The following is a 27,387-nucleotide window of genomic DNA, read 5'->3' on the forward strand; positions in this document are numbered from 1 at the left end:
AACAATGTGGATTCACGGCTGGGAGATCATGTGTGGACCATATTTTCACATTACGACAGATTTTGGAGAAACATAGGGAAAAATCAAAAAATATAGGATTAATTTTCATAGATCTAGAAAAAGCGTATGACACTGTTCCAAGAAAATTACTTTGGAGAGCACTACATATGGCAAACATAAACCCTTCTTTGATTAAAATAACACAACAGATGTATAAAGATATCATGTGGCAAGTGAAAGTTGGTAATAAACTTTCACAGAAATTTAGAACAAGCAAAGGTCTTTTACAGGGCTGTCCCATGTCACTATCATTATTTAAAATCTATATAGATATTAGCCTTAGAACATGGTCTCGAAAATGTAGTAGTATGGGATTAGAAATAAGAGATGGAGTTTACCTACATCATTTATTGTTTGCTGATGATCAAGTAGTCGTAGCACAAGATGGGGTGAATGCTAACTATATGTGCAATCAACTAGCAGTAGCATACAAAACTTGGGGTTTGAAGATTAATTACCAAAAAACAGAATACTTGACTAATGATTCAGATGAGCTATACATTGAAGGAAAAAAAAATCAAAAATATAAACACTTTCTGTTATTTGGGATCCATTTTAGAAATCGTGGGAAAATCAGAGTCAGAAATCAATAAAATAATTAGTAGCGGACGGAGGGTCATTCGGATGCTTAACTCAGAATTATGGAGCAGGAATGTAATGAGCAGAAGTAAAAAATTAATATACAAATCCATATTAGAGAGTGTGGTTCTGTATGGAACGGAGACCTGGACAATTAAAAAATTACAAGGGCTAGAGATGGACTTCTGGAGAAGATCGGCAAGAATCTCCAGGAAAGAAAAGATAAGGAACACCGAAATAATAAGGAGAATGGAAATAAAAGAAAGAATATATGACGTAATGGATAGGAAGAATTTACAGTGGTACGGGCATGTACGACGAATGGAGAAAACCAGAATACCAAAATTGATACTGGAGTGGGAACCGGAGGGGAGAAGAAGAAGAGGATGACCTATGACCACCTGGCTCCAAAATCTACATCACACAGTGAGGAGAATGGGTGCAGAGGAAGAGGATACACAAGATCGAAACACCTGGAGGAATATTTTGAAAATATAGTTTAAGAACGTTTATTGTTTGTATTGTAATTTCCAAGTAAATTATTATGTTGGAGATAAGCCTCTGTAATGAGGAAAAGCTCAAAATAAAAAAACAATAATTATTAGCGCGGCCGCTGAATCGCTGATAAAGGTATATTTTCCTACGCCGGAAGGCGGATAACAAATGATAAAAAATTTCATTCAGGTGTTTTTTTTTAATTATTTTTTTTATTTTATTTTTTTTATTTTTTTTTTTTTTATAGAGAGACTCTGTCTTCACTTCTCGAGTGGAGAAGACGTATTTTTGTAAGATGTGTTGTGTAGCCATTTGTGTTGTCTAAATAATATTTATTATTTGTCAAAACCGCGGAAGTTTGTTCTGCACATCAGCTCGATGTCAGCGGCCTGCATCAGAGGAAGAAGCCCGATCAAGAACTAATGTTAAAGACATGGTCAAGAGACTATTACTCATAGCGGAAGAAGACGAATATAACCAGTGATACCAGAAGTAAGGTCACGATACCACTGGTCAAAAGTGAAAAAAAAAACAATTTATTCACTGGAAAAACTCATAAAAACCAAATATGCCAATAGCAATTTGTTTAATTATATATATATATATATATATATATATATATATATATATATATATATATATATATATATATATATAAATTTGCACAACTGCCGACCTGGTGACATGATATTGAGAAAGCCATGAAACCAGTTGTGTAAAGTATTCAAAATTATTTATGACATTGCATGAGTTTTTTTGCATGTACTAATTGTTTTCAGACTTTCATGTGCAACATCACGACTGGGAAGAACCGAAAATTCTTGTGGAACCTACCTACCTACCGGTCTACACTGTCGTGGTGGTTACTCTGCGCCAAACCAGCCCTCCGGAAGACCTCGATAGGCTACGGACGAGATGCAGCTTGGAAGAGACATGCCGTGGATTTTTACTACAGCATCTTAAGGGAATGTACAACACTGCCGTAGTCACCTGCAAGGCAGGTGACGGTGAACCGTGCCAAGGCACAGACCATAAGATTAACACGTTGCCACCTTGAGGGTGCGATCGTCAGAGCGCGTACTCAAGACACAGTGGCCCAAGAGGAACCGTCCATGTACCACGTCATTGCAGAACGATGGCGCCAACGCAGGACACTGATCCAAGCTATCACGACGGAAGACGGACGGCGCCTTGATACCCAGCGCGATATAGGAAACGCCCTTTATGCTTACTATACTAGGCTGTACTCGGAATACCGACATCGCCCAGAGGTGGTCGCTGAAGTCTCTCAACTCACTTACGGCACGATCTCTCCGACATCGGAGGCGGATTTGACTGCAGATTTAACGGAAGAGGAAATCATTGAAGCAATACAGGCAGGGGCTGCTCATAAATCCCCAGGACCTGATGGCCTCCCTCTGGAATTTTATCGGACATATCAACAATTGCTGGCACCAGCATGGACTGATATTTGCCGCGAACGCAGATCCCTGGGGCGTTCCTAGAAGGGCATTGTGCCCGTACACAAACCACGAGGCGGATCCAGGATCAGTGATTATCGCCCCTTTACCTTACTCAACAGTGACTTGAAGATTTTCAGCTGGCTTCTGGCGGCACGCCTAAAGCGACCGGTACAATGTGTTGTGCCGCAGGGCCAGGCATCGTTAGGTGGTGACCATAATACACTACTGGCCATTAAAACTGCTACCGGCCGAAGTGACCGTGCGGTTCTAGGCGCTGCAGTCTGGAACCGCGAGACCGCTACGGTCGCAGGTTCGAATCCTGCCTCGGGCATGGATGTGTGTGATGTCCTTAGGTTATTTAGGTTTAATTAGTTCTAAGTTCTAGGGCACTAATGACCTCAGAAGTTGAGTCCCATAGTGCTCAGAGCCATTTTAACCATTTTTTTTAATTAAAATTGCTACACCACGAAGATGACGTCCTACAGACGCGAAATTTAACCGACTGGAAGAAGATGCCGTGATATGCAAATGATTAGCTTTTCAGAGCATTCACACAAGGTCGGCGCCGGTGGCGACACCTACAACATGCTGACATGAGGATAGTTTCCAACCGATTTCTCATACACAAACAGCAGTTGCCTGGTGAAACGTTGTTGTGATGCCTCGTGTAAGGAGAAGAAATGCGTACCATCACGTTTCCGACTTTGATAAAGTTCGGATTGTAGCCTATCGCGATTGCGGTTTATCGTATCGCGACATTGCTGCTCGCGTTGGTAGAGATGCAATGACTGTTAGCAAAATATGGAATCGGTGGGTTCAGGAGGGTAATACGGAACGCCGTGCTGGATCCCAACGGCCTCGTATCACTAGCAGTCGAGATGACAGCCATCTTATCCGCATGGCTGTAACGGATCGTGCAGCCATGTCTCGATCCCTGAGTCAACAGATGGGGACGTTTGCAAGACAACAACCATCTGCACCAACAGTTCGACGACGTTTGCAGCAGCATGGACTATCAGCTCGGAGACCATGGCTGCGGTTACCCTTGACGCTGCATCACAGACAGGAGCGCCTGTGATGGTGTACTCAACGACGAACCTGGGTGCACGAATGGCAAAACGTCATTTTTTCAGATGAATCCAGATTCTGTTTACAGCATCATGTTGGTCGCATCCGTGTTTGGCGACATCGCGGTGAACGCACATTGGAAGCGTGTATTCGTCATCGCCATACTGGCGTATCACCTAGCGTGATGGTATGGGGTGCCATTGGTTACCTCTTGTTCGCATTGACGGCAAGTTGAACAGTGGACGTTACATTTCAGATGTGTTACGATCCGTGGCTCTACCCTTCATTCGATCCCTGTGAAACCCTACATTTCAGCAGGATAATGCACGACCGGGTGTTGCAGGTCCTGTACTGGCCTTTCTGGGTACAGAAAATGTTAGCCGGCCGCGGTGGCCGTGCGGTTCTGGCGCTGCAGTCCGGAACCGCGGGACTGCTACGGTCGCAGGTTCGAATCCTGCCTCACGCATGGGTGTGTGTGATGTCCTTAGGTTAGTTAGGTTTAAGTAGTTCGAAGTTCTAGGGGACTTATGACCTAAGATGTTGAGTCCCATAGTGCTCAGAGCCATTTGAACCAGAAAATGTTATCTGGAACCGCACGACCGCTACGGTCGCAGGTTCGAATCCTACCTTGGGCATGGATGTGTGTGATGTCCTTAGGTTAGTTAGGTTTAATTAGTTCTAAGTTCTAGGGGACTTATGACCTCAGATGTAAGTCCCATAGTGCTCAGAGCCATTTTGAACAGAAAATGTTCGACTGCTGCCCTGGCCAGCACATTCTCCAGATCTCTCACCAATTGAAAACGTCTGTCAATGGTGGCCGAGCAACTGGCTCGTCACAATATGCCAGTCACTACTCTTGATGAACTGTGGTAGCGTGTTGAAGCTGCATGGGCAGCTGTACCTATACACGCCATCCAAGCTCTGTTTGACTCAATACCCAGGCGTATCAAGGCCGTTATTACGGCCAGAGGTGGTTGTTCTGGGTACTGATTTGTCAGGATCTATCCACCCAAATTGGGTGAAAATGTAATCACAAGTGAGTTCTAGTATAATATATTTGTCCAATGAATACCCGATTATCATCTGCATTTCTTCTTGGTATAGCAATTTTAATGGGTAGTAATGCAATAATAATGATCCCGTGCGAGGTTGTTAGATTCTCCATCGGGCATCTACCCAGGTGGCCGATAGGGGAAGGCATCCCATATGTGGGTGGTACCGAGAAAATCAAATATTTGGGGTGGACCAAATACTAACACAGTCCTGAACGGTTATTCAACCCGTTGAACCCAAAATCCAGACACGTCTGAGTGAATGGTTCAAATGGCTCTGAGCACTATGGGACTTAACGTCTGAGGTCATCAGTCCCCTAGAACTTAGAACTACTTAAACCTAACTAACCTAAGGAAGGACATCACACACATCCATGCGTGATGCAGGATTCGAACCTGCAACCGTAGCGGTCGCGCGGTTCCATACTGAACTGCTCGGCCACAATGGGCGGCTCGTCTGAGTGAAAATCACCGGTACTCTAGTTAGCGTCTGTTAGCTCAATGAGCTCGGCTGAAAATATTTGGTTCCAAAGGCTTCAATAACCTTTGGTCCTATCCGGTCTTGGTATTATCCAGGCCAAACCAATGAAACACAAGCAAACGTGAACTGTGCAAGTAAATTCAACTATACCCCAGGTGGTACACGACCTGCCCGTCGGCAAACGGCAACTGGACTTTCGGATTCTGGAAAGTCCAGGCTAGCACAGCATAGAATATCGGAGATCTGTGGTAGGCTTTCCTACAAGCAGAAAACATTCATTGGAACACTAAATATCAATACATTAATCCAAGAAGGAAAACTACATGATCTCAAATGGCTCAAATGGCTCTGAGCACTATGGGACTCAACATCTTAGGTCATAAGTCCCCTAGAACTTAGAACTACTTAAACCTAATTAACCTAAGGACATCACACACACCCATGCCCGAGGCAGGATTCGAACCTGCGACCGTAGCAGTCCCGCGGTTCCGGACTGCAGCGCCAGAACCGCACGGCCACCGCGGCCGGCTACATGATCTCACATAAGAAATCGACGGACAAATATTCTCATCCATGCTCTTCAAGAAACATGAATACCTGACAATGAAACCTTGCATTACGGAAACTATCGCATCTACAAGAGCAAAACACAGCAAAAGGTAGCGAAAGGCGCACCAATCTTCGGCATGACATTTCTCGTACACAGATCCGTCATCAACTGTGAAAGAAATCATACCCATCAACAATCGACTGATAATTATACGCATTCAGAGCACCAATAAAAAATTTAGCTACACTCTTAAATGCATATGCCCCCACCAACATCGAAAATAAGGAAAATCCGGAAAATGTCGAAAACTTCTGGAACACACTCGAAAAAAGCATGAGCAAAATTCACGAAGATGACGTGAAAATTCTAATGGGAGACTTCTACGCTCAATATGGGACAGAAAAAAACCGTAGAAAAATTTTCGGTAAAAATTCAGCACGCCAAAACACCAATGGCACATGTCTCATAGAAATTTGTCAACAATTCAACCTCAAAATGATGTCTACCCAGAAAAACAGAAAACATGGCGATCCCCGATCCAGCATCTTGGTGAATACCACATCGACCACGGAGCAAAAAAATGTTCACCTGTGTGTAAATTCCTAAGGGACCAAATTGCTGAGGTCATCGCTCCCTAGACTCACACACTGCTTAAACTAAATTATGCTAAGAACAAACACACACCCGTGCCCGAGGGAGGACTCGAAACTCCGGTGGGAGGGGCCGCGCATTGCGTGACGTGGCGCCTCAAACCACGCGGCCAGTGCGCGCGACACCACGTTGCCATCTGCTACACCCAGTACAGAGTTGTTGTTGTTGTCTTCAGTCCTGAGACTGGTTTGATGCAGCTCTCCATGCTACTCTATCCTGTGCAAGCTTCTTCATCTCCGAGTCACTACTGCAACCTACATCCTTCTGAATCTGTTTAGTGTATTCATGCCTTTGTCTCCCTCTACGATTTTTACCCTCCACGCTGCCCTCCAATACTAAATTGGTGATCCCTTGATGCCTCAGAACATGTCCTACCAACCGATCCCTTCTTCTAGTCAAGTTGTGCCACAAACTCCTCTTCTACCCAATTCTATTCAATACCTCCTCATTAGTTAAGTGATCTACCCATCTAATCTTCAGCATTCTTCTGTAGCACTACATTTCGAAAGCTTCAATTCTCTTCTTGTCCAAACTACTTATCGTCCATGTTTCACTTCCATACATGGCTACAAACCATACAAATACTTTCGGAAACGACTTCCTGACACTTAAATCTATACTCGATGTTAACAAATTTCTCTTCTTCAGAAACGCTTTCCTTGCCATTGCCAGTCTACATTTTATATCCTCTCTACTTCGACCATCATCAGTTATTTTGCTCCCCAAATAGTAAAACTGCTTTACTACTTTAAGTGTCTCATTTCCTAATCTAATTCCCTCAGCATCACCCGACTTAATTCGACTACATTCCATTATCCTCGTTTTGCTTTTGTTGATGTTCATCTTATACCCTCCTTTCAAGACACTGTCCATTGCTTTCAATTGCTCCTTCAAGTCCCTTGCTGTCTCTGATAGAATTACAATGTCATCGACGAACCTCAAAGTTTTATTTCTTCTCCATGGATTTTAATACCTAGTCCGAATTTTTCTTTTCTTTCCTTTACTGCTTGCTCAATATACAGATTGAATAACATAAGGGAGAGGCTACAACCCTGTCTCACTCCCTTCCCAACCACTGCTTCCCATTCATTGTCAAAAGCTTTCTCTAAGTCTACAAATGCTAGAAACGTAGGTTTGCCCTTTCCTTAATCTTCCTTCTAAGATAAGTCGTAGGGTCAGTATTGCCTCACGTGTTCCAACATTTCTACGGAATCCTAACTGATCTTCCCCTGAGGTCGGCTTCTACTAGTTTTTCCATTCGTCTGTAAAGAATTCGCGTTAGTATTTTGCAGCTGTGACTTATTAAACTGACAGTTCGGTAATTTTCACATCTGTCAACACCTGCCTTCTTTGGGATTGGAATTATTATATTCTTCTTTAAGTCTGAGGATATTTCGCCTGTCTCATACATCTTGCTCACCAGATGGTAGAGTTTTTTCAGGACTGGCTCTCCCAAGGGCGTCAGTAGTTCTAATGGAATGTTGTCTATTCCCGGGGCCTTGTTTCGGCTCAGGTCTTTAAGCGCTCTGTCAAACTCTTCATGCAGTATCGTATCTCCCATTTCATCTTCATCTACATCCTCTTCCATTTCCATAATATTGTCCTCAAGAAGATCGCTCTTGTATAGACCCTCTATATACTCCTTCCACCTTTCTGCTTTCCCTTCTTTGCTTAGAACTGGGTTTCCATCTGAGCTCTTGATATTCATCCAAGTGGTTCTCTTTTCTCCAAAGGTCTCTTAAATTTCTTGTAGGCAGTATCTATCTTACCCCTAGTGAGACAAGCCTCTACATCCATACATTTGTCCTCTAGCCATCCCTGCTTAGCCATTTTGCACTTCCTGTCGATCTCATTTTTGAGACGTTTGTATTCCTTTTTGCCTGCTTCATTTGCTGCATTTTTATATTTTCTCCGTCCATCAATTAAATTCAATATTTCTTCTGTTACCTAAGGATTTCTACTAGCCCTCGTCTTTTTACCTACTTGATCCTCTGCTGCCTTCACTACTTCATCCCTCAGAGCTTCTCATTCTTCTTCTACTGTATTTCTTTCCCCCATTCCTATCAATTGTTCCCTTATGCTCTCCCTGAAACTCTGTACAACCTCTAGTTTAGTCAGTTTATCCAGGTCCCATCTCCTTAAATTCCCACCTTTTTGCAGTTTCTTCAGTTTTAACCTACATTTCATAACCAATAGATTGTGGTCAGAGTTATCCACGATATTGAAGTGCGACGAGGCGCGAACATTGGCTCAGACTGCTACCTCACACGAGTTCAAGTGAAATGCTCTGAGAAGAGAGTTCACTTCAAAAATCTCTGCATCCAAAAATTCGACACATCCAAAATTGAAGAAACCAATATCATATAAGAATGGGAACAAGGATCGACGAACAAATGGACAGACTTCTGCAGTAAAATTATCAGAAAAGACAAAGAATTAATCACACTTTTAAAAAAGGCAAAATACCATGGCGGGACTCCAACTGCGATCAAGCCATCAAGCGCAGACTGGCCTTTCAAAAATACAACAGCAACAAATTTACAGGAACGCTGTAACACTTCCTCGACATCCGCAAAAAGACAAACAGAGCCATCAGAAAAACAAAACGCAACTACATCACCAAATAATGAAATCAGTTGAGGACAACTTTCGAAACTACAACAGCAGAAATTTCTACAGAACTTTCGCAAAAAAATTAAAGGTTACTCACCACAAAATCTGACCATCGCGAAAAAAATGTAAAACTCGCCCTCACCAACAAAGACAACTGTAAAGAATTGGCGTATTCCTTTTCAGATCTCCTTAAATGCTCCAAACCAACCAAATGATTCCCACACAAATCTCCAAGATAAAAAAAACCTAATGCCGATCCACCGACACAAGAAGAAATCCAGCTCCACATCAAAAAACTCAAGAACGGAAAGTCGTCAGAAGAAGAGGGAATCGTCGCATAACTACTGAAAAATCTTGGACCACTAACACTACAGGAAATCACACAGACCATTTAGGTTCAAATGGTTCAAATGGCTCTGAGCACTATGGGACTCAACATCTTAGGTCATAAGTCCCCTAGAACTTAGAACTACTTAAACCTAACTAACCTAAGGACATCACACACACCCATGCCCGAGGCAGGATTCGAACCTGCGACCGTAGCAGTCCCGCGGTTCCGGACTGCAGCGCCAGAACCGCTAGACCAGACCATTTAGGAAATCTGGCGAAGTGAAAACTTCCAGACGGTAGGAAATGTGCACTGATCCAACCACTCCACAAAAAAGGCCACAAATCTGATACGAATAACGACAGAGGTATTTCCCTCCTTTCAGTCCCTCATAAAATCAACTCCACGTGCCTCTTAGAACGTGCACAAGAACAAGTCAGAACCCTAACTGGTTAATACCGAACACGGTTCAGACCACACAGATTTGGCACCGAACAAATTTTCTACCTGAAATCCACACTGAAAATACTGCAGTGCAGTTCAGATGAAAAAAAGTAGTTTTTCACAATTATCAGATGACAGATGGAGTTTGTGAGATTCAACTAATTATTTTGTTCACAGGCTCCCTTCTGCTGTTTATTGTAAATATTTTTTGAATGTTAGAGCTAGAAGAATAGAAACATCGTGTTTTCGCCATATTGACATATAATGAGGATATTCCTGCCCTTGCCACCCTCAACTTTGAGACAAAGCTATAGTCACTTCCTAGGCCACTCACAGAATACATCAGCTAATATCCTTCCTGGTAGTATAACTCAAACTTGGCAACAACGCAGAATATGCTTGGCAACTCTGTGTCCGACGAGTTACTTCCTGGATGGCACAGAACTATCCTGCTAAATTCACTTGATATTATCGTCTCATTTCAAATAATCATGTGAGTGATTTTCTCTTGAGATGTGGTATAAGGGTATCAGTTAATACTTTTGAGTCCACCAAAGTCTTCCACGCGGGAAATACAACTTCTCTCGTCTCTTATGTTGCTATTTATCTGTCATGGCGGCTACTGGGCCAATAAGTAAGCCCCAGCTCCTTCACCTCTTCGCTAGCCCAGAGGTAGCCTAGCCTACCAGCTGCCACGTGCTTTCGCTCGCCTTTCGAGACTCGCTGAAGGCCAAGCTTTTAATTCTTTTGCAGCTGAGCTACTAGCAGACAGTTAGAAACTCGATAAGGGAATCGTAAGACAACGCTCGAACAAAATTCGTCTTGCTACTTGCAGTACCCTTCAGTGTCAGAGCGAGAGCCTTACGGTATACTGCAAAATTCATAATGACACTTTTGTTTTCTGCCGACATATTTTTCGTTGTTGTGAATACATAATTATATCTATGAAGTGCCACATTTACATAATACTTGAGTATGATACAGGACATGAAGTAAATACATACCTTCTCAAAGTCAAAAGTCGGTAATAACCTAGTAATTCGTGTTAAAATAGGCACAATAGTCTTACAGTCACTTAATGCTTTATTAAGATAGCCTGCCTTTGTGACGTTTCTATAGTATGTTGAATTTAATTCGTATTAGTACTCTGAATATTTTAATTGCGTTTTCCATCAGTTTATTGAACACAATAGTAATCATCAAAAAGGAATTAATCAGCAAACGTCACAGTATGTAAAACAATCTGACAACGCTAAAGTAGTTTACGAATTCTACGCCTGTAGAAACCAACTGGTTCTAATGTTGTGACTAAACCAGTGTAGTTTGATGAGCATTTTCGTGTAGAAATGAGTTGCCTTGCCGGTTGATCGATCAAGAGCAGGGACGGTAAAATTTTGCGAGTACGTGATCAGAGGAACAAGTGCCTGAGAGATGACTTCCCTATCAATCTCCTGGATAGTTTTGTTTCTCAAATCAACAGAGTGCGTTATCATGTAGTAGCACACGTGATACAGTTTTGTCGGTCGATTTTCTTACACTGCGACTGAAAGGTGTCTCAATTGTTGGCAACAAATTCCAGCTGAGATGGACACATCCTTGGGGAAGAATACGTAGTGCAAAACACACTTTTGGAGCTATCACATGGAAAATATTATGTTCACACTACCCTTTGCTCAAATTTAGGTCAGCCTTTCATTTCATCTTAGGAAGTTAACGATAAAGTCATGATAACTCGCACCATTAACAGTATTTCATAGGAACGCTCAATGAGCGACCTGATGACGTTCAAGCAAAACTGCAATAGTCGTTACTCTGTTAATTTTTGTTGTTTCGAATTAGAGCATGCTTGTTGAATGCAAATGTCGCATGATGGTTAAATGGTAATCCATCACTTATATCAGTAGTCGAGACTTCCTTAATGTGGAAAATCATTCATGCCAGAACAATCTTTGTTGAAACAAGAGTATCTTTTCTTGGCGTATTTTTCCCAAAAGCACTCGCGCTACACACAGTTCAAATCTTTCGAACTGCTTCCTCTGCATTCACCCCTCTATTATACCAAAAGTAAATACTGTGTTGCAGATGTGACACCTCTCTCCTCTTGCGACCCATCTTTACAACGCTTAACTGTAGTTCATGATTTTCAAGTATGTGAACTTCAATGCTTAACTGCAAGATGATAACTAGAACTTCAAATTCGAAAATGACAGTTGATACATACAGTGACGGCGTGGCGCCGCGTTCACATGGGCGGCGCCCGATTGCAGGCGGCGGGTGGCGTCTGGCCGGTGGCCGGTGGCCGGTAGCTGCTGCAGCGCGAGAAAAGGCTCAAGCGTAAGCTGTTCTGATCGCGACGCAGCCACGAGCTGTCCTGCGGAATTGTTTCTGGAAGTATTTGCTATTACTGGTGGGTAGAAAGTGAAGCGAATTACGTTCGATGTTCAGTCATACTCGTAACTTTAGACGATGACCGAAATGTCGTTAAAAAAGTAAGAGATACATTCGGATGCGAACACGCGACTATAAGTTTAGAATGCACAACCATTACCACTATACCACGGGCTCACACAACACGACAACATCTCGGAAGTAGATAACACGTCCTCCTGATACTTTCACATCTTACCGTGTTGCAACATTGTGCAGATGGCCGGGCTTAGCGTTGTCCTGGGCGGTCGGTTTTATTAGCGACCTTAAGTGGACGACTCGGACCTAGTCTCTGTGGAGACCGGCCGGCGGTCAGTTTTTATGTCTAAGACTGTACGTTGTCCGAACGGTCGAGCTTATACCGATCTACACATTCCAGTCAGTTTTGTCACCATTGGCTCGTCGTAACTGCACTAGTCTCAGCTCGTCTGTAGATCTCGGAAGAACCGTGCAGGCTTTCAAAGACCCACAATGTGATCCTAATGAGAACCGCGTATTAAGTGGTAAGAAGTTAGAGGCTCGTGAGAATCTCGCCTCCTTCCACACCGAGACCCGCACGACATAAAGTGTGCCGGAGAATCACAAGTCGCGTATCCACAGAACTGTTCCACTGTGTTCACTCGATCTTCTCTTAGAAAGGACAGCGTGTCCGTCGTCAGGAGCGAACTGTAGTGTTTCCTTTCCTCGGGGTTCTGCCGTGAAAATATAAAATAGAAAATCTGATTGGGTTTCGAATTTTGATGGAATAAGTTACGGATAAGGCGGACTTCGTATTACTGATTGAGATAGTGCTGTAATTTGACCGTGAATGGCAGACCGGGTCGGCAACACTACAAAAAGCGACGGTACGGAAATAGCATCAGAAATTAGTTGAAATTTACCTTATAATTTTGTTAGAAACGTAGTATTAATTATAATATAGTCTTCGTGGCTGTCTTCTTAATTTTCTTGTAGTATGACCTGTTTTCATGGTTCTCCGTCTGTTGAAAATTTCTTAAGTTGTCACTGTCAGGATTAATTTATAAATTTGGCGATAACCATTTCGAATCACTATTGAAATGACTTCGTTACGTAATATAGTTTTAATTTCCACTTAAAAGCATATTTAACACAGCGGCGAAAAATACACGTCTTGAACGTATGAAGACAAGAGAGTAATCAATTAATTGTTAAAAACAAACACCTACGCAAAAGTAAAAAAAAATCAAAATTATTTTAAAAAATCGGTCGCTGGTGCAGCGCGATCGTAAATCATATCTTTGTATTGGCGGAGGCGCGGTAGTCGAAGTACCGTTACAGAACCCACTGACAACACGGAACGGTGTAAGAGTCGCACGCACGCGCGCACACACACACACACACACACACAGAGAGAGAGAGAGAGAGAGAGCTGGCTGGACTGTACTCACCGGTCACGTTGAGGCGGGCCGCCGCCCGCTCCATGACTGCAGACAGCGCGCCGTGCGCCGGGCTCCACGCGACCCTCGCGTAGGAACTGAAACAGACAGCCGAGTTAGCTGGCGTCAGCCGAGCCCGTCTTACACCAGGGATTTTCTGGTCCGACTACTCCGATTGCTTGCGCTCCTAGTGCCTGCGCGTAAATCAGCAACCGACAGTGCCGCGTGTGCGTCTACGATGTCAATTATTTATAGATTGTAACGAGTACGGAACTTTAATTTCCGAGTATGTTGCACACTGCACACGCTCATAGACGAGAGACTACTAATCTGCTAATATCGGAAGTTATAACCTTTCGTGCCTTCTTAATCTTTATTGTGGTGTTTGCTTTGTTTCCGTAGCACCTGGGAAGTTACACAAGGTCTTCGTATTTTTTCCTAGTAGTGTTCTTCTAGTCTACAAGAGAGACGGAATATTTGAAAGCAAAAAGTATTTACGTTCTACAGAGAAGAAAACCTATACTATACATAAAGAAGAGCATAAATATGTAAACGTGTGTAATCAAAATTATTTTAACAGTGAAAAAGTCAAAATTACAGGACGAGAAGAATAATTTTCGTTGTTATTTGGCAGTTAGCAAGAAAACAAGTTATAAAGCATAAAGCAAAAAGCCGCTGTTTCCTGCGTTCTACATATTGTCTGATTTTCTTCCAAGTGAGTATTATCTCTAGTAACAAATGTATATGTTCCGAAATGCTTGGCTGACACTTTTCCTATTTTTCAGTCATCTGGAGTGTGAACAGTTCACCACGTCTCTTTTGATAAGAACTTCCACCGTGAATTCTGCTTCAGCCATTAATAAACTCTATTGTCGTTGCTTGTTCTTTCATTTTGTTACTATATTTTGAGTGCTCCCTAACAAGGATAGGACCTCATAACCCCACTTTCAGGGTTCAGATGCCAAACTGCACAGCAGGCACCTTTCGCAACACCGGCAATTTTGGCGCTGACGTGTAAACGAAAATGAGCAGACGACAGACGAGAGTCAGTACACGAATGAAACGCCAGGGGCGCTGCAGGTAGAAGAGTAGTCAGTTGAGACAAGAAAGTCGGTCGCGTAAAAGGGGCTTCAGTGTAGCACAGTGCAAGCAGTTTGGACAACAGCGTTCTATAAAAGTTCTAAAAAATGGAACAGGGTACAGGGCAAGCCTTACTTAGCATAGAGCAGCGTGCGGAGTCACGTTAAGGAGTCTCCTGCTTTCCTTTGTCGGCTGGCGTAACTGCCAAATAACGTAGTTAGGTTGCTGTCCTGGGTGCGAGACCACTCCTAAACAACCTATCCATTAGTAATTTCTGTTTTCTGTCAACCGTGGATATTAATCAATTGCCCAGTGGATGTCAGAATTGCTCGGCCTGGCAAAGAACAATTGATCGATTGATTGTGTTCCGCTCACCCGCCCACGCCACCTACCCACCTACCTGCAGGCTGCCTGCCCCACCCTGCTCTGCTTCTAGCTGCGCTCCTAAGCTTCCATCATAATGTGGCCTTGTCACCTCATTCAGCCGAGCCACACGTACCAATCACAAAATTATAATTATATTAACGTAATTTCAAATTACAGTCGAGGCTATTTTACGTAATACACAGTACATCGAGATATAAAACCGACTCCCTCGCAGACAGCCAGTTCTGCTCACATGCAAAGCATGTTTGGCTGAACCAGGCTGACATGACGACGTAAGCGCTAGAAACACAAAGCGAAGATCATTACGAAAATGTTAAAACACAGACTGGACACAGTGTTGTATGTAAATGACTGTGTATGATTAGTAGAATACAAAGGTGAGATCGGATTTAGTCAAGGCAACGTTATCAATGCATTTTTATCGGTTTCAGTTACGATATTTTCATTGTTGTTGCGGTGGTCTTCAGTCCAGAGACTGGTTTGATGCATCTCACCATGCTACTCTATCCTGTGCAAGCTTCTTCATCTCCCAGTACTTACTGCAGCCTACATCCTTCTGAATCTGCTTAGTGTGTTCATCTCTCGGTCTCCCTCTACGATTTTTACCCTCCACGTTGCCCTCCAATACTAAATTGGTGATCCTTTGATGCCTCAGAACATGTCCTACCAACCGATCCCTTCTTTTAGTCAAGTTGTACCACAAACTGCTCTTCTCCCCAATTCTATTTTCATTAATTAATAGTAATCACAACAATGACGTTTCGATGAAACTAGGTATCTGAATTGAGGTATTCTGGCACAGAGCTTCATCCGAGGTACCTAAGTTCTTGAGGATGTTTTGCAAAGGAAATGTCATAAAATAAATTGAGCAGTGCTCTTAAATCAGACACAGTAGGATTAGTTGATGTAGCATTTGTCCCATAAAACCAGTTAACTCATTGCGAATCATAGGTGGTTCTGTCTTTCAACAAATATTGGTAACACTAAGCATAATTTTTGAAAAGTGTGCCAGAGGCTCGCACATTTTGGATCAGCCGCCCGGCCGACCGGCTGAAGGAAGTCCGTTCCACGTGCCCTACTGGGACCGGGAGGTATGCTGCGGCCTGGGAGGCTGGGGAGCAGCTGTGCGTAGCTGGTGAAGAAGAGACGGCCGGGCCGGCCTCGAACAACACCGACTCAAAGGAAGGCCTCGGCGCTTGTTGGTGACGTCACGTCAGCTAGGCACAGCGAACGCCACCTCTGCTGCAGGCAGAAACGCCTGGGCGAGCAATCGTAAAACTACAAATGAACATCATAGTTCTGTATTACTGAATCCTGTCGAAACAAACGTAGATCAATATGAGATGATGCTTTGCCCCATTGCAAGCTTCGGAGATTTTACATTCAAGTAACTATATTTACTTGATCCATTTTGTCATCGAAACTTACCAGAACCCCCTTACAATGAACTCGTTTCTTTTATTTATTTATTCATTTTCGTTTGACATCGTCACTGGAAATGTGAACTAATTTACTTGTGTAAATGTCCAACTGTTGCCAGTCATTAGATTACAGTCGTTTTCAACGAAAGGAATTCTAAGCAGGAAACAAAATAGCTTCATACATCGAAAATACTGCTGAGCTTAAACTTCTTTACACATGCACATTATATTCCCCTCTTGCAACTGAAAGGAGAAACTATAAGATAAAAAAATTTTATTTGATAAAACAAGTATCTCTCTTTTGCCTCTTCTTCTGTCCCCCACCCCCTCCCCCTCCCCCAACGTGTACAATCGCAAGATATTTCATTAACATTCAGTGCTCCTCACCCCATAGTCAACCAAGATTTAAGAGCACCAATATGTTCAGTAAAAGCAACCCACTACAAACGCAGCTTCCTCAGATTTACAAATAAGGTAAAGAAGCACGAATTCTGTTGCTGCTGGACCATGAAGTTGTTTTTGTATGTCAATCCTTAAAACAGATGGAAATTTAAGTTCAGGAGTACACTATTTGTTAAGAAGTGTAATGAATTGCACAATCAACTGATTGCAGAAATCTCTCAGAACAATGTGTGTTGGTCAACACAGCCAGTAGTTTCACATTTTCCTGTGTCAGAGAGGGAGACACCACCATTATGAGTATGCCTGCAACAGACCTGGCGTTCGCCGTGCCTAGCTGGCGTGACGTCACGAACAAGCGCCGAGGACTTCCTTTGAGTCGGTGTTGCCTCGAACCGCCAACACTGGGGCTTGAAGCTGTACAAGAGAGGACAGTACGGATCGTGGAGGTCGTGGCGAACGCTGTGTGTTCACCAGAACGAATTGTAAGGCGCGGTGCTGCGACAGCACTCCGTCTTCTCTTGGTGTTAACTGTGGTTGAACTGCACTTCGAACGACGAATGTTGACTGAACTTAGATCCATGCACTCGATCGTCTTATCGTACTGCAATTTGGAGTTAATCACATCACCTCTTTGGAATATACACTGCGCCTCAACAGTGTTTTAGGCATCACGGCTACACTGTTTTGTACCGCCGAAGTGAACTATTACAATGTCATTTCAGTTCAGCTACTGGGTGAAATAAGTGAAGCAAAGTACTTTTACACTGGCAACAGTGTTGAAACACTGTGTTTTCATTACGATGGTGTTTCGTAACTTTGACACGAAAAGGATGATCTGTTGTCAGCACGTACTCTGTGGCTCTCCAAATGTTCCTTTCTGATTCTTGTTAAGTACACTGACTTGCAGATGCTATGTGTCGAACGAAAAAAAAAAAGTAATTACAGCGAACGCTGTATCAAATTTTAAACTTTTGGCAAATATTTCGAATAAAGGAGTGTCATTTGAACAACATGTGGTTGGTGGCCTCGTCTGGGTGAAACCTGCGTCCAGGACGAGGTGGGAACCATGTTCCACCCCATGTTATGTACACACATTACTACTTGTGTTAAACGTGCACTCTCCATTTTCTCGCCGGCCGAAGTGGCCGTGCGGTTAAAGGCGCTGCAGTCTGGAACCGCAAGACCGCTACGGTCGCAGGTTCGAATCCTGCCTCGGGCATGGATGTTTGTGGTGTCCTTAGGTTAGTTAGGTTTAACTAGTTCTAAGTTCTAGGGGACTAATGACCTCAGCAGTTGAGTCCCATAGTGCTCAGAGCCATTTGAACCATTTCTCCATTTTCTCGTGTGTTGTGAGTTGGGAGCCTATAGCACCTACAGTTAGAGATTTTTTCGATGTAATTAAAACAGTATCAGCAAATAGCATTTGTTTCCCTTCGGGAAATGTAAATTCTACAGTTTAAAATTTTATATGTGCCTGTTATAAAGCAAATTGGTAAGCTAGTATACAGAGGTACCTAGTGCAATTCATAATCCCACCCACAAACTTTATGATGTGTTATACACGTCTTATTAAGTAGTATTATTAATGAGTGTCTGAATCACATACAACAGCGTTCGGACTACGAGGTATAGACCATATTCGGAAATTTGCATTGGCAAACCGTATTTCCATCACCATCGCCATATGCTAGTATTGTAAAGCGAGCCGGTAGGCCAGCCAGAATGCTACATGTACAGCTGTCTACACGAATCTTATGAACATAGAGTGACATGGTTTTAGAGTACTATGTTAGCAATGTCAGCTTGTTGTTGATCGCTGACACCGCTGCAGCTTGTGATAGATCTTAATTTGGTTTAGCCATAAGGCATACGTCATCTAGTAAATATCAGAACACTGTGTCGGGCAAAGGCGCAATATAAATAAGCCTGCGGAAAAAAGAGATATGTACGAAAAGAAAGGTGAACGTACAGGGTGGTCCATCTGAAGTTTCGGATGAGATTATCTCGAAAACTATATATCGGGTAAAAATAGTGGGTAAGACAAGTTTGTAAGCTCAGAGGGGGACGTCACATGGTACTACACGTGACCCCCCAGCCCCCACCCCCTTGGATTGATGCCGTATTCCTGGACTTCAGGAAGGCATTTGATACGGTTCCGCACTTACGTTTAGTGAAAAAAATACGAGCTTACGGAATATCGGACCAGGTTTGTGATTGGATTCAGGATTTCCTAGCCGGCCGCGGTGGTCTAGCGGTTCTGGCGCTGCAGTCCGGAACCGCGGGACTGCTACGGTCGCAGGTTCGAATCCTGCCTCGGGCATGGGTGTGTGTGATGTCCTTAGGTTAGTTAGGTTTAAGTAGTTCTAAGTTCTAGGGGACTTATGACCTAAGATGTTGAGTCCCATAGTGCTCAGAGCCATTTGAACCATTTTTTTGATTTCCTAGAAGAAAGAACACAACATGTCATTCTTAACGGTTCAAAATCTGCAGATGTAGAGGTAATTTCGGGAGTACCGCAAGGAAGCGTGATAGGACCTTTATTGTTTACAATATACATAAATGACTTAGTTGACAACATCGGTAGCTCCGTGAGGCTATTTGCAGATGACACGGTTGTCTACAAGAAAGTAGCAACATCAGAAGACTCGTACGTACTCCAGGAAGACCTGCAGAGGATTAATGAATGGTGCGACAGCTGGCAGCTTTCCCTAAACGTAGATAAATGTAATATAATGCGCATACACAGGGGCAGAAATCCATTTCAGTACGATTATGCCATAGGTGGTAAATCATTGGAAGCGGTAACGACCGTAAAATACTTAGGAGTTACTATCCGGAGCGATCTGAAGTGGAATGATCACATAAAACAAATAGTGGGAAAAGCAGGCGCCAGGTTGAGATTCATAGGAAGAATTCTAAGAAAATGTGACTCATCGACGAAAGAAGTAGCTTACAAAACGCTTGTTCGTCCGATTCTTGAGTATTGCTCATCAGTATGGGACCCTTACCAGGTTGGATTAATAGAAGAGATAGACATGATCCAGCGAAAAGCAGCGCGATTCGTCATGGGGACATTTAGTCAGCGCGAGAGCGTTACGGAGATGCTGAACAAGCTCCAGTGGCGGACACTTCAAGAAAGGCGTTACGCAATACGGAGAGGTTTATTATCGAAATTACGAGAGAGCACATTCCGGGAAGAGATGGGCAACATATTACTACCGCCCACATATATCTCGCGTAATGATCACAACGAAAAGATCCGAGAAATTAGAGCAAATACGGAGACTTACAAGCAGTCGTTCTTCCCACGCACAATTCGTGACTGGAACAGGGAAGGGGGGATCAGATAGTGGTACAATAAGTACCCTCCGCCACACACCGTAAGGTGGCTCGCGGAGTATAGATGTAGATGTAGATGTAGATCTTAAATGGAAACCCCAATCTTTCATTGCAGATTCGGATTCTCCATAAAAAGTAATCAAATTTTGCCTGAAACTTTTTTTAAACCATTGACAGATGGCGCTGAAATCGAGAAAAAAGTAAAATTGGGTAAGAACTCTGATTTATTTAGAATGTTCCTAGAAGGACGCATCAGATCGGTAGAAAATGTGCACCAATTCTTTCATTACGCCAAATTAAGCTATTTTTTTTTACAAAATGTATCCTACCGCCACAATTTTTGATGGACGGAGGGGGAATAGTATTAAAATCTCGTTAGGGAACTCTTCACAGTTGCATTACTCACCTGACTGTAAGTCTATCGTGGCCAAATTGCGAACTATGGCTCAGTATAAAGATCGGTGCAATGCGATCAGACGTCACTTCACTTTCAGATTATGAACCGTAAACATCAACTGACGAAAGTAAATTATTCTTTAGCGAAACATGGTTCACTATCCTCCTACAGAGATTGTTGATATGATGTTAATTTTAGGTGAATGCCATAACAATTACGCTGCAGCTGCGCAATTGTATGTGGATCGTTTCGTAAACAGACGACGTCCAACCGAAAACATTATTCGAAATTGCACTCAACGAGTTCGAAATGGATACATGCACCGTCCACCTCGTCATTGCGAATACAATGAAAATGAAGCTCGTACCCTAACCGTTCTCGCCTGTGTTCAACTCGATCGTGAAATTAGTAGTCGTGCGATTCAGAGACAAACTGGAATACTGAAATCAACTGCTTTCAGGATTTTGAAGGCATATAATTATCATGCGTATCATATCACACTGACACAGGCATTCTGCTAATGGACCTTGGAAATGATAGGAGGAGACAATTATTTTTTTATATACGTAATGTTCACCGATGAAGCCACATCTTAAACAATGGCGAATTAAATCGTTATGATTGTCATTATTGGTCCCCTGTCAATCCACACTGGCACAGACCCATTGACAATCAACACAAATGGTCGTTCATGGTCAGGTGTGGAATTTTAAATGGCTACTTTATAGGACCGTTTTTTTTATTATTATTTTTTGACCGAAATGTTACTGGGGGATCTTATTTATAACTTCTCCGCGATGATTTGTTGGAGCTAATGGAAGATGTTGATTTAGAAACTAGGCAACGAAGTGGTTCCAACAGGACGGATCAGCTCCCAATTATGCTAAAAATGTGCGGAACGTTTTAAATTTACGGTACCCTGGTCGGTGGATAGGACGGGGCAGACAAATTCAGTGGCCTCCACGTTCACCAGACCTAACATCTCCTGATTTTTTCTTCTGGGGTTATTTAAAAAATATTGTTTATGAAAGACAGCCCACAACCCGAAACGATATTGATCAACGCATTAGAAGAGCGTGTGTAGCCATACCACGGGATGTGCTGCTCAAAACTGTGGACAACTTTCGCAGACGATTGACTTTATGCATTGAAGCAAATGGAGATAATTTTGGACAATTTCTTCGTGGCTAATTTCATCAGTTAAGCACCCCACATTGTGAGAGGCAAGGGGACTCACACTAATGAAGCACCCCAACATGTGGGAGGCAAGGGGACTCTCACTAATGAAACACCCCATCATGTAAGAGACAAGGGGACTCTCACTAATGAAGCACCCCATCATGTAAGAGACAAGGGGACTCTCACTAATGAAGCAACCCATCATGTAAGAGACAAGGGGACTCTCACTAATGAAGCACCCCATCATGTAAGAGACAAGGGGACTCACACTAATGAAGCACCCCAACATGTGGGAGGCAAGGGGACTCTCACTAATGAAGCACCCCATCATGTAAGAGACAAGGGGACTCTCACTAATGAAGCACCCCATCATGTAAGAGACAAGGGGACTCTCACTAATGAAGCACCCCATCATGTAAGAGACAAGGGGACTCTCACTAATGAAGCACCCCATCATGTAAGAGACAAGGGGACTCACACTAATGAAGCACCCCAACATGTGGGAGGCAAGGGGACTCTCACTAATTAAGCACCCCATCATGTAAGAGACAAGGGGACTCACACTAATGAAGCACCCCAACATGTGGGAGGCAAGGGGACTCTCACTAATGAAGCACCCCATCATGTAAGAGACAAGGGGACTCTCACTAATGAAGCACCCCATCATGTGAGAGGCAAGGGGACTCTCACTAATGAAGCACACCATGGGAACATCATTCTACTATGTCCATGTCGTTCTTCATGGGTAACGCTAAAAGTAGGATACAGTACATTTTGTACAAAAATAGCTTAATTTGGCGTTACGAAAGAATTGGTGCACATTTTTTATCGATTTAATGCGTCTTTCTCGGATAATTCTAAATAAATCAGATTTCTTCCCCAATTTTATTTTTTCCTCGATTTCAGCGCCAACTGTCAATGGTTTAAAAAAAATGTTTCAGACGAAATTTGATTTCTTTTAGGGAGAATCCGAATCTGCAATAAAAAGTGGGTGTTTCCATTTAAGATTTAAAAGTCCTCCACCCCCCCCCCCCCGCCCCACCCAAGGGGGTGGGGGTTAGAGGTGACGAGTAGTACCATTTGATGACCCCCTATGAGCTTACGAACTTGTCTTACCCGCTATTTTTACCCGATGTATAGTTTTCGAGATAATCTCATCCGAAACTTCAGATGGACCACCCTGTACATCTGTATTGTAATGTTTCACTCTTCTACTATCGGTCCCTTCCCTTTCGTGATTCTGAGTCTCCTCCCGCCGGAGGTTCGAGTCCTCCCTCGGCCGTGGGTGTGTGTGTTGTTCTTAGCATAAGTTAGTTGAAGTGTGTAAGTCTAGGGACCGATGACCTCTGCAGTTTGGTCCCTGAAGAACTCACACACATTTGGACATTTGATTCTGAGAGGACGTACTGCGTGTAGGTCAGACAACAATATATATTTGTGTAAATGTTTTTACAACACACCTTCTGGAAAGGAAGGTAGTTTCTTTCCTTTCTAAATTGCTTCATTCTGAAAATGATATGTAGATACACCGTAGCCTCTAAACTTCGAACAGATGGCGACATTACTCATGATTGTATTACACTGCATTCTTTATTATGCAGCTGGATGCTGCATCTTCTTCTTCAAGAAAGAAGAGGTAACTAAACTATCTCTCTGTTCAAAGGAAAGTTAATATAGTATAATAGACTGTTCCAGCGGTTACCGTAGTGAGAGACAGTGGAAGCGCGAACTTAGATGCGTAAATTGCTAAGGTGAATGTATCCGCCAGCCACACATCTCTTAATAATGCACATTATTTGCACATCTTCATGGCGCCAGTATTGAAAACCAGTATAACTGGCGAGCTTAACAAGGGCGGTGCCAGGTACAGATAGTGGAAGTAACTAAAACGTGTAAAACATGTCGTAAAAATTTTCCGTTATATTAATTATCTTTTGATTCGTCATTTGTGTGGTTGCAGTGTCCGTAGTTGCTTTACAATTCTTGAGGATATTTTTGTTCTGTCACTGCAACTACAAAAATGCGTGATTTTTTTTTCACCAGACGCGTTTCGCTTTATTGAGGTAAAGCATCATCAGTGGTCTGTAGTTAACTTATTTACATTTTGATTTGCTTTTAGATCGAAAAGCGGTTCGTTAAGAATATGTTGAATTGTACTTACGGTGATTTCCGCTTGATTCCTCGCTTACATGGGGAAATGCCGTCTGCTAGCACATCATTGCTTTTCTGCATTAGACACTAATACTTTTGAAACTTCCTGGCAGCTTAAAACTGTGTGCTGGACCGAGACTCGAACTCGGGACCTTTGCCTTTCGCGGGAAAGTGCTCTACCAACTGAGTTACTCAAGCACGACTCACGCCCCGTCCTCACAGCTTTACGTCTACCAGTACCTCGTCTCCTACCTTCCAAACTTTACAGAAGCTCTCCTGCGAAACTTGCAGAACTAGTACTCCTGAAAGAAAGGATATAGCGGAGACATGGCTTAGCCACAGCCTGGGGGATATTTCCAGAATGATATATTCACTCTACAGCGGAGTGTGCGCTGATATGAAACTTCCTGGCAGATTAAAACTGTGTGCCAGACCGAGACTCGAACTCGCGACCTTTGCCTTTCGCGGGCAAGTGCTCTACCAACTGAGCTACCCAAGCACGACTCATTCTGGAAATATCCCCCAGGCTGTGGCTATGCCATGTCTCCGCTATATCCTTTCTTTCAGGAGTGCTAGTTCTGCAAGGTTCGTAGGAGAGCTTCTGTAAAGTTTGGAAGGTAGGAAGCGAGGTACTGGCAGAAGTAAAGCTGTGAAGACGGGGCGTGAGTCGTGCTTCGGTAGCTCAGTTGGTAGAGCACTTGCCCGCGAAAGGCACAGGTCCCGAGTTCGAGTCTCGGTCCGGCACACAGTTTTAATCTGCCAGAAAGTTTCATATCAGCTCACACTCCGCTGCAGAGTGAAAATCTCATTCTGGACTAATAATTTTGGTCTGAAAGTGTGTGTGTGTGTGTGTGTGTGTGTGTGTGTGTGTGTGTGTGTGTGGTGAACAAAGTCTAAAAAGCTTTTTTGAGATCTTTGCTGCAGTAGTTCTGATTCCAAACTGTTGTTACTGTACAAAGCCTTTAGTTGGTCCATGTCATTTGAAATAATAGCAGCATTTGGTAATGTCAGCTATTATTAGGCATAGAAATCTAGGATTTGAATACATTCTTTACAACTTTGGGGACTAATTTAACGAATATCTGTATCTGTAGAGATTAACTTGCACTTTCATTCGCACTGCAGCCGTATTTCTTGTAGACTTTTTAGAATACTGTGACGTCACATTGATTGTTTTGAGTCCTAGAGCCGGCCGGTGTGACCGAGCGGTTCTAGGCGCTTCAGTCTGGAACCGCGCGACAGTTACGGTCGTAGGTTCGAGTCCTGCCTCGGGCATGGATGTGTGTGATGTCCTTAGGTTAGTTAGGTTTAAATAGTTCTAAGTTCTAGAGGACTGATGACCTCAGTGCTGTGAGTCATTTGAACTATTTTGAGTCTTACAGCGTTTTACCATGTACTTAACCTCAACTAGGTCCTATATAACCCATGTAAACATCTCACTTTTTGCGCTGCCTACATGTTTTGCAGAAATTTTCGCATATTTCAACATCTTAGATGTGTAAAACAATTAATTTACGACTCTGTTATGTTTTTTTTTAGCCTTTTGACGTAAAATCCCGAGTTATCTCGTTTTTATTATTTTGACAGAATCTTAAGATCCCGAGTATACTCAGACAACGTAAGAGCAGAAATTATCTCTGTTTCCGTACTGATAATCAAGTGGTTGGCCACTTGAGAAGCTGGCTGTAGTCTTTCGGTTGACGTGGTTGCCACTCAATATCATCTTTCTCTTTGCAGCTTTGGATAGTCAGCAACAAAATACATGCTTTCAGCCTCTGTCCTGTATTGTTATTTAGGCACTGCTTTCGAAAAAGGGTGGCTTTGGTGATCTTGAGTTTGAAATTGAATTTAGTGGCTCAGAAAGTGGTGAAGAACAATGCGACGTTACTTCATTAGGTACTGAAAATGGCGATAGCTTCCAGTTGAGTGACAAGTGCTCACCAGTGGTTCGACACAAACACATCAGTTGTTCTAGGAAACGATTGTGAAATACATTGTTAGACTCTATAACAACAAGGAAGCTAAAAAGTGGCTTCAAGTTTCGGGATATTTTAGTCAAGTTCCAGTGCATGATTGTACTTGCTATTTTATACTTGGTATTTATGTCCAAAAATTTGTAACTCGTCATTTTGAGCTATAAAAGCTAGCTTTATATGTCTGTATATAATATCATTCATTATAGGACGGTTTTCATCAATAAAACTTATTTTTTGGAACATAATTTTTTAGAAGTTAAAGGGTTAACACTGGCGCTATCTGTTGGTACAGTGAGACCTACTCGTGGTACAAAGAATGAACTATCTACATTTCTACAGTGCCGCCATCTATTAGTTGCACTAATAACCTCAAAGAAAAATGTGGCACAAAGAACGAACATTGCTCGTTTTCTACAGTGCAGTCATCCGCTGGTGACAGGAGCAACTGGGATGTGAAATATGGCATGAATTATTTCGCGTCTCCAGGGTTTATGGAATAGTATTTAAGGTGAAACTCATTTTCAACAAATACAAATTCCTGAATTGTTATTTACATTTTATAACCGTGTGATGGTTTTTAATTATTTAAAGGGAAATATGCTGTCTACTCATGAGAAATGATATATAGCCTCAAATCAAATTTACCAATGTGTCAGGTGAATCAGTCCTTAAACGGGAACAAGGTACAGAGGATTTTTCTGGTGTTGGAATTCCACCGCCTAGAACACAGTGTTGTTGCAACAAGACGAAGTTTTCAACGGAGGTTCAATGTAACCAAAGGACCGAAAAGCGATACAATAAAGGATCTACAAAATTGTTGAGGCTTTCGTGGCCACTTGTTGACAAACTGCCTATTGGCTTCTGTCTCGGGTTCTTCGGCCGACGTTCATCTAATGATTTTCCTGACGTTTCGCCAGCACGAGTGGCTGGCATTGTCAAAGCTTCACCCTCCATTGTCGGTGGTGAACTGGAGCCGAGCTCGCGGGCGCAGGAAAGCCTTAAGGTCAACGGATCCTGGCTTCCCGTACTGCAGCGAACGACCGTCGCAGGTAGCAAGAGGAGAACCGCACCGGAAATGACCGCGGAGAAGCCCTCGGACGTTGGCGCGCCAGGTACATATAGCCTGCGCCCGCGAGCTCGGCTCCAGTTCACCACCGGCAATGGAGGGTGAAGCTTTGACAATGCCAGCCACTCGTGCTGGCGAAACGTCAGGAAAATCATTAGATGAACGTCGGCCGAAGAACCCGAGACAGAAGCCAATAGGCAGTTTGTCAATAAAGGATCTGTTTGAAAAATTTCAACGGACTGGGAACGTGACGGATGAACGTGCTGGAAAGGTAGGGCGACCGCGTACGGCAACCACAGAGGGCAACGCGCAGCTAGTGCAGTGGGTGATCCAACAGCGGCCTCGGGTTTCCGTTCGCCGTGTTGCAGCTGCGGTCCAAAT

General features: G+C 43.1%; 1 protein-coding gene across 2 annotated transcripts in view; it reads right to left on the reverse strand.

Annotated features, from left to right (window-relative positions):
* The window catches only part of LOC126237527 (phospholipid-transporting ATPase ABCA3), a 707,258-nt gene that overhangs the window by 613,430 nt on the left and 66,441 nt on the right, over positions 1–27,387 (reverse strand). For both annotated transcript variants that reach the window (XM_049947708.1, XM_049947709.1), the window contains exon 3: positions 13,621–13,706. In XM_049947708.1, the coding sequence (XP_049803665.1) occupies positions 13,621–13,706 (86 nt within the window). The remainder of the gene's footprint in view (positions 1–13,620; positions 13,707–27,387) is intronic.

The sequence above is a fragment of the Schistocerca nitens genome, chromosome 2 (genome assembly GCF_023898315.1).
Source record: "Schistocerca nitens isolate TAMUIC-IGC-003100 chromosome 2, iqSchNite1.1, whole genome shotgun sequence".
Taxonomy (NCBI): domain Eukaryota; kingdom Metazoa; phylum Arthropoda; class Insecta; order Orthoptera; family Acrididae; genus Schistocerca; species Schistocerca nitens.